General features: G+C 39.4%; 1 protein-coding gene across 1 annotated transcript in view; it reads right to left on the minus strand.

The window, feature by feature from the left end:
* Nucleotides 1-13,465, minus strand: part of TPRG1 (tumor protein p63 regulated 1) — a 159,766-nt gene that overhangs the window by 20,241 nt on the left and 126,060 nt on the right. Inside the window, exon 5 of the mRNA XM_070790204.1 lies at nucleotides 6,575-6,728. Coding sequence (XP_070646305.1) covers nucleotides 6,575-6,728 — 154 coding nt within the window. The remainder of the gene's footprint in view (nucleotides 1-6,574; nucleotides 6,729-13,465) is intronic.

The following is a 13,465-nucleotide window of genomic DNA, read 5'->3' on the forward strand; positions in this document are numbered from 1 at the left end:
TCCTAAGTCAGGGAATGAAGACTCCAAAAGCCGAGCAGCCAAACAATTAAAATAACAAAAATAAACAAATAAATATTTGTTCAGTCTATGTGGTGGGAAACCAAGGGGTTAAGAATATAAAGTTACATTTGATTACTAAAATATTGGTTCAGTTTCATAATTCTCTCAAAAATAAGAAGAAAGATGCCAGACAAAAGTAAAAAAGGTTTGGTCTGTGGCTCACTTTGATTAGGCAATAGAGCATTCATGATCTATTCACTATTATTCTAAAGCTCTGGACTCAATCACTAGTTCCTCTCAACAAGACTCTCCACACACTCAAAGAATCCATTAAGACAATGTGAAATCAAGCACATTAATCAGTTAGATTCTTGGTCTATAATTTGCTTAATAAATACCACTCTGTAACCTGTCTTCACTGATTAAATTCACTTTAATTGTTCCTGCAAATTGCAAGCCCTCCAAGCTTCATGTAGATTAAAGAATATATCACAAGATTCCTTTAACTGCCCCTTATCGATCATGCCTCTAATTATGGGTAGCCATAACGATGGTGGCTTAAGTTAATTTTCGAAACATGGAGCTAGTCTTGACGGTTCAAATTAGTCGAGATTCTGACCATTTAACTGGGCCTACGTAAGTGTCCAAAGAATGACCTCTTGATGTCAGAGGGCCAAAAACTCCACCCTCAGATCATGCTGATGCTGCCATTTTCTGAATATGCATCCAAAGAAGCAGCAGTTAACTTAGGTATGCCTGCGTGGAACACGGATCGCCTCAGCTTTTTCTTGCCTCCAATCACCTTTCTCCATGCCTCAGACCACCCTGCTTCTTTATCTCATAAATATCTCAAGCCTCTTGAGTTTGGGGAGGCAGATTGGAGATCTGTTCTCCTTTCTTCTCTTTTGGCTTCCTTGGGAAGAAATCCTTTCTCTGCAGAAAACCTCAGCATCTAAGCATTTGGTTTGCTGTGCATTGGGCAAATGAAACTAATTCCGTAACAAATGGTTAAAAGAAGAAAGATATGGCTAGAAGTTGCAAATATAAAGTGGATGAAACAATTAAGAATAACTGACCTTGGTTGTAAAAATATGATATATCCTACCCTATCATATATCATAGCCATGACTATGAATATGCACACACACAGACTTCCTTCTGGTTTTTTCTTCTTGAGCATTAACAAATTATTTGAATGTGGAAATACAGTTATAATTATAAGACCTCAGCCAATTCACTTAACCACTGTAAGAACCTCCACTTTTAAAGTGGAGATAGCATTCTGACCTCAAAGAGTTTTTGTTAATTGAATTACATGAAAACATGCAAACTGTAATCAATAAATATCATGTAATTACAACAAAGGTCCATCTAGTCAAGGCTATGGTTTTTCCTGTGGTCGTGTATGGATGTGAGAGTTGGACTGTGAAGAAAGCTGAGCGCCGAAGAACTGATGCTTTTGAACTGTGGTGTTGGAGAAGACTCTTGAGAGTCCCCTGGACTGCAAGGAGTTCCAACCAGTCCATTCTGAAGGAGATTAGCCCTGAGATTTCTTTGGAAGGAATGATGCTAAAGCTGAAACTCCAGTACTTTGGCCACCTCATACGAAGAGTTGACTCATTGGAGAAGACTCTGATGCTGGGAGGGATTGAGGCCGGAGGAGAAGGGGACGACAGAGGATGAGATGGCTGGATGGCATCACTGACTCGATGGACGTGAGTCTGAGTGAACTCCAGGAGTTGGTAAAGGACAGGGAGACCTGGCATGCTGCGGTTCATGGGGTCGCAAAGAGTTGGACACGACTCAGCAACTGAACTGAACTGAATTACAAAATTTATATGAAATTATTATGTCTTGTAATAATAAAAGCAATACCAAAAATGTTTCTATTTTCACAACTGTTTATACGAGAAATGCAAAGTATGTGAACGTGCAGATTGAAAAAGTTGGTAAGGCTTGGAGGTAAGCAAGAATATCTGGAAAGAGGCCACTTGACTATCATACTTATCAGATGTAGAAATGATATAGAGTTAGTGAGATAGGTAAAAGAAGTAGTGAATTTTGACATAGTATTTCATAAATTGATGGGCATTTTTTAGATCAGTGCTGAAGGACTTAGAGATAGTATAAATTTGAATTTGAATGCAATTTACCCATTAATGCTCCTTCCTCAGGTACCTTTCAGCCCAATCAATCCCATGACTCAGCTTTGCCCCAGTGTTGTATGATCTGACACCTATATTACCAGTTCAACTTTGTCTCCTGAGCTTCAAACAGACCTAAATTTCTAACTTCCTGGCAACCAGCTCAACTCCACATTTCATGAACATTTCAAACTCAATATGTCCTAAACAGAATCCCCACACCTACTCTTCTTTTAGTTCTCTCCTTTTAAATTAATGGACTCACCATCTACCAAAACAGATCTTTGACTTCTTCTTCTCATTCACCTACCATATCCTATCAGTTATCTTCTTCCACTGATATCCTGAATATCTCAAGATTTCTTCATCTCTCTCCATTCCTAGCACCCCTAATGTAGTTTAGGTACTTATATGTACCATATGAGCCAATACAATTATGGTGAGAAATACACAAGATTCAACTCCAGCTAAGCTGTCTGTGTCTAAGACACTCCATGCACTTTCAACTGTCTCCACGTCTTTGCATCTGATCCAAACTTCTTTTTCAGTTCTTTAATACTTATTTTAAAATCTTTGTATTTTTATCTGCTTCCTCTATTAAACAATGCCTTCCACAAAGGCAAGAATCTTGTCTCATTTATATTTGTATTCTTAATCACAATCATAATACCCACAACTTGTAGGTACTAGAAAACATCTGTCAAATAAAGAGATTCCAAGTGCTGTAGAATAAAAGACTCTGAGTAAAAACCAAAAAAAATAAAAATAAAAAAATGAATTTTATAAATGTACTTTTAAAAATAAATTATTCCATTAGATAGTAAATAATTTGAAATTTTTGACTGTGAAGAGCTCAGTTCCACATAATTTCCTCTCTTCTGCCATTGTGGGTTTCCTAAATTGAATTAGGGCTTCCCTCAAAGCTCAGTTGGTAAAAAAAATCTGCCTGCAATGCAGGAGGCCCCAGCTCAATTCCTGGATTGGGAAGATCCCCTGGAGAAAGGATAAGCTACCCATTCCAGTATTCTTGGGCTTCCCTTGTAGATCAGCTGGTAAAGAATCTGCCTTCAATGTGGGAGACCTGGGCTCGATCCCTGGGTAGGGAAGATCCCCTGGAGAAGGCTACCCACTCCAGTATTCTGGCCTGAAGAAAGAGTCAGACAAAGAGTCAGACATGACTGAGTGACCTTCATTTTCAAATTGAATTAAATTGCTTCAGGTATTTCATTTAGTTATGCACTTTTACCATATTCTTTTACTTTTCCCTATTTCATTTACTAGAGAAATTTAAAAAAGGTAGTTTAAATCACCCTTTAAAAATTGTATTATACCAAAATATTCATATAAAAGGAATTCTATATCCCCGGAATTACTATTCTTATTTATACTTTTGCATTAATATAACTGAGAATTAATCAAAGCCAATTTTGGAAAAAGTCCTAAACACAAATAACTTTGTGACATAAAAACCAACAACAAAAGAGAAACCAAGACACAAAGAACTGGATCAGAGCAGTCATCATCTCACATCCCAGACTGAGATCACTTGTTTTCTTAGAGATCTGGGACTCAGGGTGGCCTTTGACTAAGAAACGGTTTGGCAAATGAAGGTTCCAGACTGTTTATAGGAAGAAAAGAAGACTTTGAAAGAATAGTTGAATGAGAAAATCCTTAAAGAAAATACACTTAACAGATTCACAAAGTAGTTTGATTGACTGAAAACCAACTAATTAATCAACCACTTGCCGTGCTCATACCCATGTATGCACATGCGTGCGTGCACACACACACACACACACACCCCCCCCCGCTATTCTTACTTCTATCTAAGGAGAGCTATATGAACCTCAAGTTTCCCTTGGCTGATAGGAAGTCTTGGGCAAAATGTAATGTTCCAGTCTACTAGCTGCATTCATGTATATTTAGGGGGTGGTTATTCTACCACAACCCCTTTTTTAAACTTTCTATCTTATATTGGAGTATAGCCAGTTAACAAAGTTGTGATAGTTTCAAGTGAATAGTAAAGGGACTTAGCCATATGTATACACGTATCCATTCTCCCCTAAACTCCCCTCCCATCCAGGCTGCCACTTAACATTGAGCAGAGTTCCCTGTGCTATACAGGAGGACCTTGTTTTCACTCCCTTTTGATATTTTATTTTTCATCTTCCTTTTAAAGTATTCAATTTTACTTCTATATGGCAGAAAAAAATAAAGCATTATCAAGTATTAGAGCCATGCAGTGGTATTTCTCTGAAGGTAACAGAACTTGTTTTTCAGTCCTTTACCCTGAATTTCTTTCAGCAAAGAACACTCAGAGAATAAGTGCTTAAAGATACCAGGTATGAGAAATAAGAGAAGACTTGGCCCAGAAAGTGATGGATGCCATAACCAAAGCAGGTGGTATTTATTTTTGACTTGTAATAAAAAAGAATGACTACTACTTCAAAATATATATTATATTAATTATTAGAACCAGATTCCCCTTAAAGGCAGGAAATGGCTTTGGAAACATACATTATTAAGTTCTTTCAGTTGGATTAACATGTATTAAAAAAAAAGAGAAACAGATAAATGACTCTGCACTTTAATAAGGAAGAGGAAAAGAACAGGAGTTTGGGGAAGAACAAGAGCAGGAAAGAGAAGACGAGATTCTGAAGCAATGCATCTGAGCATTATTGTTAATAATGTCTTTTAAAAATAAGATCCAATATTCCATCTGAAGTTCTGGGCATTATTGTGATGTACATTCCTATCGTATCTCCCAGAAGCTCTGAGTGAGTCTTCTCTCATGTATATGTCTTTGTGTCAGGGTTATGTTGTTCTATATGACTTTGGGTAGTTAAGAGTCAGACTAGCGGCTGATGTTGATGCTTGGGTTGAGGTATGGTGAATTAGGAGAATGACATAATCCATACAGTGAACTAATTTAGTGCCTTCAAGTGCTTGACATCAGAGGCAAACCTTGAGACCATAAGCCACTGAAGACATCTAAATAAATCTTAAAAAGACCCTTGCCTTTTGCTGAGAGCAGAATGGAACTCTAGCCAACTTCACTTATGTGTTAGAGGGAAAGAAGACCCCCCTCTAGCCTCTAATCACATACATTTTGCCTCCGATCCTTTTTGTAAAACAATGGATTTATTAGTTAAAATTATTTGTTTATACACATACATACTTGCTTACATGAAGAAGTCTGTTTAAAATAAAGCAAAAAATAGAATATATGCCATCCAACCATAGGAGGACTTAAATGCAGACTTCCATATTTTGAATTTATAGCAAATAAAGAATTATGATACTCTAAAATGATGTGACAGCCTATAAAGATAAAATAGAAAGGACAGAGAAGGCAAGAATTTCGAAGCCCTTATGTATATTCTTATATATATATGGTTTTGTTGAAAATATAAAGGCTGATTTTTCACTGCATTTATAGCTCTGTTTTACTTTCTGACTATTCAGAGTGTCCAAGGACAGCTTAAGTCTCCCTGCTGCTGCTGCTAAGTCGCTTCAGTTGTGTCCAACTTTGTGCGACCCCACAGACAGCCTCCCACCAGGCTCCCCCGTCCCTGGGATTCTCCAGGCAAGAACACTGGAGTGGGTTGCCATTTCCTGCTGCAGTACATGAAACTGACAAGTGAAAGTGAAGTCGCTCAGTTGTATCCGACTCTTAGCGACCCCATGGACTACAGTCTAGCAGGCTCCTCCGTCCACGGGGTTTGCCAGGCAAGAGTATGGGAGTGGGGTGCCATTGCCTTCTCCATAAGTCTCTCTAGGAAAGTTGAAATAATAGTAGACGGGGACCTCTCAGCCATCTGAGACAAATTTAAAATCTACTTGGGAAGATGAGATTTAAAGACATAAAAAATACTCTTAATTTCTTTATAATTTATGGAGCATTTATATATACTTTATCCAATTTAACCTTACAATGGCCCAGTGAGGTTCAGAGGAAAGGCAGTTGTTCATCATGTCCATTTTAGAGATAATACTACCAAGGCCTAGAGGAAAAAATTGATTAAACATGACCACAGAGCTATATCTTACTTCCTACTTAACACTACTCTACATTCCTTCTCTGAATAAAATAATTATAATTTAATTATACACAGAAAATTCTATATACACTGTAAGCAATAGACATAGATGAACACAAGTATTGCAAGTTTTCAACAATATTACACTATAATTTTTGCTAAGAAATTAGCAAGAGGAAATAGCATCATATGGTTAATATAAATACAATGCATTCTTTCTAATATAAAACAGCTCCACTGTTTACTAAAAAAATTCTATAAACCTATTATAGCTTTTGTCTATATAAAACCCAGGTTGAATCTTATCATTTTTTTAACATTACATGTTTTTAAAGCACATAGATTCTCCACAAAAACTAATTTAAGAGTGATGCCCAAGCTGCCTCCTACCTTGCAAATTTCAAGAAACTTCTCACTTGTGTATTTCATGGGGTGCTCAGTGAAGGTAGCAAAAGGCATCTCAGTGGACCACGGATTCCAGCGGACTAACAGTGACTGTTGCTCAGGACTCCCCCAGTAGATCCTAAGGCCTTCTCCTTGTCTCCTGCAAGAAAGCAGCTTTCCCTTAGATTAGTCATCTTCATTAGATTAAACCAAAAAAGAAAAGGATGCAAAGGAAATGTACTACCCCAGTCAGCCTTTGTATTGATGCTGAGATAAGAGGCTGACCTACCAACTAGCTGAATTCTCCCAAGGAATTTAAGAGGAAAGACAAGGATGGATTTGGTCTCAAACATGATGAGTGAGGGACAGAGAGGCCTGGTGTGCTGCAGTCCATGGGGTCATGAAGACACGACTTGGCAACTGAACAACAACAACTGATGAGTTCAAGGTGTTGTTGAGAATTCTGTAGGTTAATGCTTGGTTGGAAATGTTACTCTGGTGTTCTGGACAGAAACTAAGGCTGGAAATAAGCATACTGAAGTTATGCCAATATTCTGATGGTCAAAGCTAAAAGAGAAAGGAAGAAAGAAGAGTCAAGGTGGCAGGACAGGAATCGAAACATGGAAGACATAGTCAACATGGGAGATGGTTTCAAGAAGAAGGAAAATAATAGCAACTATAGAATCTACCAAGCAGTAAAACCAGGCAACAAATGACTGAGAAAAGATATTGGGACTTCTGTAGAAGAAGGGTATGTTTGATCTTTAAGAGAATTGATGGCCAATTTAAAATGCCCTGTGACCTCAGCTTTTATGTCTCCTGGTTCTCTATTCTCTGCACACATTTCATCCACCAGAATTGCAGCAGCACACATGCCAGAGCTCTGCCTGGTCACAGTTCTGATCCACAGTATGTGGGAGGCACCACTGTCTTTTAGAGGCCAAGCCCATTTAGTAAACCTAAGTGCAGAGCAAGAGAAAGTAGGTTTGGGAGTGATGATAGGAGGGGAGTTGTGGGAGGGGAATGTGGTCCACTGAATAACAAGTCTATAATCTCTGTGGCCTCTTCTTTTTGCCGGTACCCTTCAGAATTTACAGTTTGTGGTTTTAGACATTTCTGAATGCAAAGAGGTCCCTGGAGGTTAAGCCAATCTCAGGTGCTTTGCATTCGACAAGCTTTAAAACTAAGTTACCTGTAATTCTAAGCAGCCCCATGGAACATCACAGAGCTCTCATTTCTTCTAGAAATTAAATCCTGGGATCTAGAAGGAAAAACCAGAGCTCAACTGTGATGCCTTCACAAAGCTGTCACTTCCTGTATTAAGGATAGATTCCTTTAGGAATGTCATTGTGGTTTTCAAATATTTATCCATGTAGAGATGTGTATAAACACAACCTCACACCTACATATAAAACACCCCAATTGGCCTTAGCTTCTTTTATAAAAGGGAAGTAAGAAAAGAGCCTGGAACATTCTGCTGCCCAATTCTCAGATTTTTGATGATTCTATCTGAAGGCTGATATCCAGCCTTTTTTTTTTTTTTTTGTCCTTAATCCTTTGCCCAGGAAGGAGAAAAAAAGAAAAAGAAAAGAGAGAAAAATTAAAATATCATTGAATATCGCTAAAGTTCCCTTTTTGCTGGTTCATTTTCTTAGCTGCTATACTGGCTTCCTTGATGGCTCAGAGGGTAAAGAATCTGCCTGTAATGCAGAAGACACAGCAGATGGGGTTCGACCCCTGGATACAACAGATCCTCTGGAGGAGGAAATGGCTACCCACTCCAGTATTCTTGCCTGAAAACTCTCATGGCCAGAGAAGCCTTGTGGCATTCAGTCTATGGGGCTGCAAAAGAGTCAGACACGACTGAGTATACACACTGATATTTATCTCCCCCCTGACCCTCCCGTACTTTACTTCATTCCTTTGTTTCCCTGGCCTGATAATAAGCCTTAAACTCAATGAATATTCTATGTATGCTGGTTAATGGAGCATTCTGGCTTGAGTCCATTAAAACAACTTGCATGATGCAATTATTTACTACTTCATATGTCGTTTCATGTACTAGGTGCAATTTTCCTTTTATCCAAAGGGGATGAAAATTTGCCAAGATAGCTTTCCCAGTAAACATAGTTTATATTCTTTCACTTTAGGGAAACCCCCAAAGGAAGTTTAAAAGCATGAAATTCAAAAGGACCCTATTTCTAAGCAACCGATCAATTTGAGTGTGGCAATGCCTTTCAGAGATGTAGTATACTATTTCTAAATAGACGAGTTCAGCCAACCTTCTCTCCTGAACTCCAGGGGTGATAGCTGGGAAGAGAAATCTACAACTGAGCGCTTTCTCTAAAGGTAAAACTAGGGTGGCATTTCTCAGCAAATCTTTTAGAACTAGAGTGTCATGAAAATCTATCATATTCTGTCAGATATCATTAAGGCAACTGTGGAGAATATGACCAGGAATGCTTTATTAAACAGTTATATGTGGTACTATGGGAGTGGTCATCCGAGGGGAGAGAGTAGAATAAAAAATGCAGTGAACAGGAAGTCAGGGAGTGCTGAGGAAGAGTCTTGGTTTTGACACTTAATGCTATGTGACTATATAGCCAAGCTCATTTCTCTTTCTGAATCTCAATTTCCCCATCTTTCCTTCAGAGTGTCTCCATGTGGTGATATTTCATGACCTCAGTAACTCTGTGTAAATGGTGTAGACAGCTATTGTCATGATGCTACTAGCGTTACCCAGTCAAAGACATACAAGATCTACAAGAAACCTATGGATTGTGGCTTCTTTAGTTTAGGAGCATCAGCTTAGCCCCACTGAGGAGAACACATCTTCTGCTGCAAAACCCTCACCCAGTATTGTTCCCTCACTCCTCAGGAACTTTAGCACCTACCACAATGTTTTACAAACATGGGAAAGAACAAATCAGGCACCTTGCGGTGGAGCAATAGTTTAAGGTTTATAAACTGTAGAATCTCAGAGCCCGAAGGGCTTTTGGAAGATACAACCGAGTGCCTTCTTTCTGGAGATGAGAAAACTGAGTCTCAGAAAGGACCAAGGCTTGCCTGAAGCATCACTACACACAGGGGTGACCTGGTGAGAGCCCTGGTCTCTCAAGATTCCATTTAGGGGTCTTTTCAGCATCCTGGACTATAGTTACAAAATACCTCCCAAGTTAAGCTCCTGCCATTACACAAGGCAGCATCATTTCCAACAGACACAGAGATAAAAGAATTGCCTGAAGGAGCCAGCCATAATCTGTGGGCACAAAGCCTGCCCAGGGATCCCAGCTAAAGGTCAGAAAGCCCTGTCTCAAAAGGAGCTGTAAATTTTTATATACTCTTTTAACATTAGCAATTATGAGATTATAGGAAAATAAGCCCTAGAAGTATAGGGGGGATTTATAAAAATGTTATGTCACCAGGGTGAGAAGACTGGGTCTTTCTCACTGAGCTGCTCTGTTCAAATTAATCAACATGGGAGCATAGTCCCAGAAAAATAATGCCAAAATCAAACTATTTAGCAAAGAAAATGTGATAGCATTTTCAAAAACATACTCTAAGGGTAAACTTCGGCTTTCACTAGTTCTATACCTTTGCACATTTCACACTACCTTCCTGAGAGTTCAGTTCAGTTCAGTTGAGTCACTCAGTCATGTCCGACTCTTTGCGACCCCATGAATCGCAGCATGCCAGGCCTCCCTGTCCATCACCAACTCCTGGAGTTCACTCAAACTCACGTCCATTGAGTCAGTGATGCCATCCAGCCATCTCACCCTCTGTCATCCCCTTCTCCTCCTGCCGTCAATCCCTCCCAGCATCAGGTCTTTTCCAATGAGTCAACTCTTTGCATGAGGTGGCCAAAGTATTGGAGTTTCAGCCTCAGCATCAGTCCTTCCAATGTACACCCAGGACTGATCTCCTTTAGGATGGACTGGTTGGATCTCCTTGTAGTCCAAGGGACTCTCAAGAGTCTTCTCCAACACCACAATTCTAAAGCATCAATTCTTCAGCACTCAGCTTTCTTCACAGTCCAACTCTCACATCCATACATGACCACTGGAAAAATCATAGCCTTGTCTAGATGGACCTTTGTTGGCAAAGTAATGTCTCTGCTTTTTAATATGCAGTCCAGGTTGGTCATAACTTTCCTTCCAAGGAATAAGCGTCTTTTAATTTCATGGCTGCAGTCACCATCTGCAGTGATTTTAAAGCCCAAGATAATAAAGTCTGACACTGTTTCCACTGTTTCCCCATCTATTTCCCATGAAGTGATGGGACCAGATGCCATGATCTGTTTTCTGAATGTTGAGCTTTAAGCCAACTTTTTCACTCTCCTCTTTCACTTTCATCAAGAGGCTCTTTAGTTCTTCTTCACTTTCTGCCATAAGGATGGTGCAATCTGCATATCTGAAGTTATTGATATTTCTCCTGGCAATCTTGATTCCAGCTTGTGCTTCCTCCAGCACAAGCTTGAAGCGTTTCTCATGATGTACTCTGCATATAAGTTAAATAAGCAGGGTAACAATATACAGCCTTGACGTACTCCTTTTCCTATTTGGAACCAATCTGTTGTTCCCTGTCCAGTTCTAACTGTTGCTTCCTGACCTGCATATAGGTTTCTCAAGAGGCAGGTCAGGTGGTCTGGTATTCCCATCTCTTTCAGAATTTTCCGCAGTTTATTGTGATCCACACAGTCAAAGGCTTTGGCATAGTCAATAAAGCAGAAATAGATGCTTTTCTGGAACTCTCTTGCTTTTTCCATGATCCAACAGATGTTGGCAATTTGATCTCTGGTTCCCCTGCCTTTTCTAAAACCAGCTTGAATATCAGGAAGTTCACGGTTCACGTATTGCTGAAGCCTGGCTTGGAGAATTTTGAGCATTACTTTACTAGTGTGTGAGATGAGTGCAATTGTGTGGTAGTTTGAGCATTCTTTGGCATTGCCTTTCTTTGGGATTGGAATGAAGACTGACCTTTTCCAGTCCTGTGGCCCCTGCTGAGTTTTCCAAATTTTCTGGCATATTTAGGTAATCACAATTTCATGAGGGACAAGAGGATAATAGATGAAAAAATGTTTCATATGCTGGAAGGTTCTGTCCAACTAGCAAATATTAAATTCCTATCATGTAGCATAATGCTTACTGGGTATTGTTAGAGGCTTTCTTTCTTTTTTTTTTTTTTTTTTTTTTTGACCCTTATAAGCAATTTTCTAAAAAATATTTTGATAGAAACAGGTGAAGTTCACTTCACAGGAAATAAGATAAAGAATATGACCAGGTTTAATCAGAACATTATCTGAGTCTTCAGCACAGAGGTGCTAAAGTCTTCTATGTGTTACTTCACCTATTAATCCCTTTTCCTCCATCTGATTCTGAGTCCCAGGGTATTTCTTATGTGTTCAGCTTCTGCTTCACACAAGTGTATTGATGTATATAATTTCCTGTGCGTGTTCAGTCACTTCAGTTGTGTCCGACTCTTTTCGAATTCATGGACTATAGCCCACCAGGCTCTTCTGTCCATGGGATTCTCCAGGCAAGAATACTGCAGTGGGTAGCCATGCCCTCCTCCAGGGGACCTTCCCAACCCAGCAATGATGGAACCCACGTCTCTTATGTCTCCTGCATTGTCAGGTAGGTTCTTTACCATTAGCACCACCTGGGAAGCCCATATGATTTCCTACTTAGACTTAAATCCATCAGAGAGACTCTCATTCACCTTATGACAACCTTTCAATTCTGTTCTTCAGATTGAATAAGCACAGTTCTGTAAAACTTTTCTAATAGATTAAAAATCATCTTTTAAATCACCTTAGAGATGGTTCTCTGCAGCATTCCTGTTTTCTATCTTCAATTCCACGATTGAATCAGCAAATTCTCTGTGTGGTATATTATCAGGAGTAGAGAAATGGATAGGGTTCAATCCCTGAACTCTAGTGAAAGTGAAAGTGTTAGTCACTCAGTTGAGTCCAACTCTTTGTGACCCCATGGACTGTAGCCCACCAGGCTCCTCTGTCCATGGGATTCTCCAGACAAGAATACTGGAGTGGATTGCCATTTCCTTCTCCAGGGGATCTTCCTGACCCAAATATCAAATCCAGATCTCATGCATTGCAGGAGGATTCTTTATCACCTGAGCCACTAGGGAAAGTCTGAACTCTAGAAGCCCATGATCTTTTACTGTCGTCTGCTTCCCAGGCCTAAACAGGCACAGAAACTTGAATGTCCCATTACAGAAGCGCAGAAGTTCACCTATTACAACTTATTGTGTTACCAGTTTCTATCCTCAAAGAAACCAGCTGGATCTGGCCTCCATTACCACAGAAGGGGAAACAAGAAGGTTAATATACATTTCACTTCTGGTAAATTTCAAAACCTCACAGAAAGGTACAGAAGTAGAAGAAAAAACCCATTAGGACTCATAAGAACTAGGTGGAGGAAGAGGGTATATAACAGCTAAGGATTGTTAGGATCCGAGTATGACTGAGTTGGAAGGCTCTTTAGAGGTGTGTTTCTAGTTCTTGCATTTTATAGACATAAAAACTGAGGGCCAGAATTTTCAAAGACCAGAGTTCTTCCTTTAGTCATGTTAATTACATGTTTGACTCAGTGATTCAGACACAGAATTCTACTCAAATACAGTTGCAGGCAGGGTGGAAGGCCCAAGCAATTACTACTTTAAATCATCACAGCAGCCCAACAGATTTTCCTCCTCCACCAAAAAAAAGCAAAGGCATATTGAAGAGAGGAGGCTTATACAGGAGAAGCTATCCTACAAGGTCCAAATGACCAATCATGGAAAACAAATATGGTTTAACAACGAAAAATGGAGTTCAAGTTCAATGGAGGGAAAACTTGCTTCAATTACAAGCTTTTTGAGACATGAATTATTTTTGTC

The sequence above is a fragment of the Bos indicus genome, chromosome 1, assembly GCF_029378745.1.
Source record: "Bos indicus isolate NIAB-ARS_2022 breed Sahiwal x Tharparkar chromosome 1, NIAB-ARS_B.indTharparkar_mat_pri_1.0, whole genome shotgun sequence".
NCBI lineage: Eukaryota > Metazoa > Chordata > Mammalia > Artiodactyla > Bovidae > Bos > Bos indicus.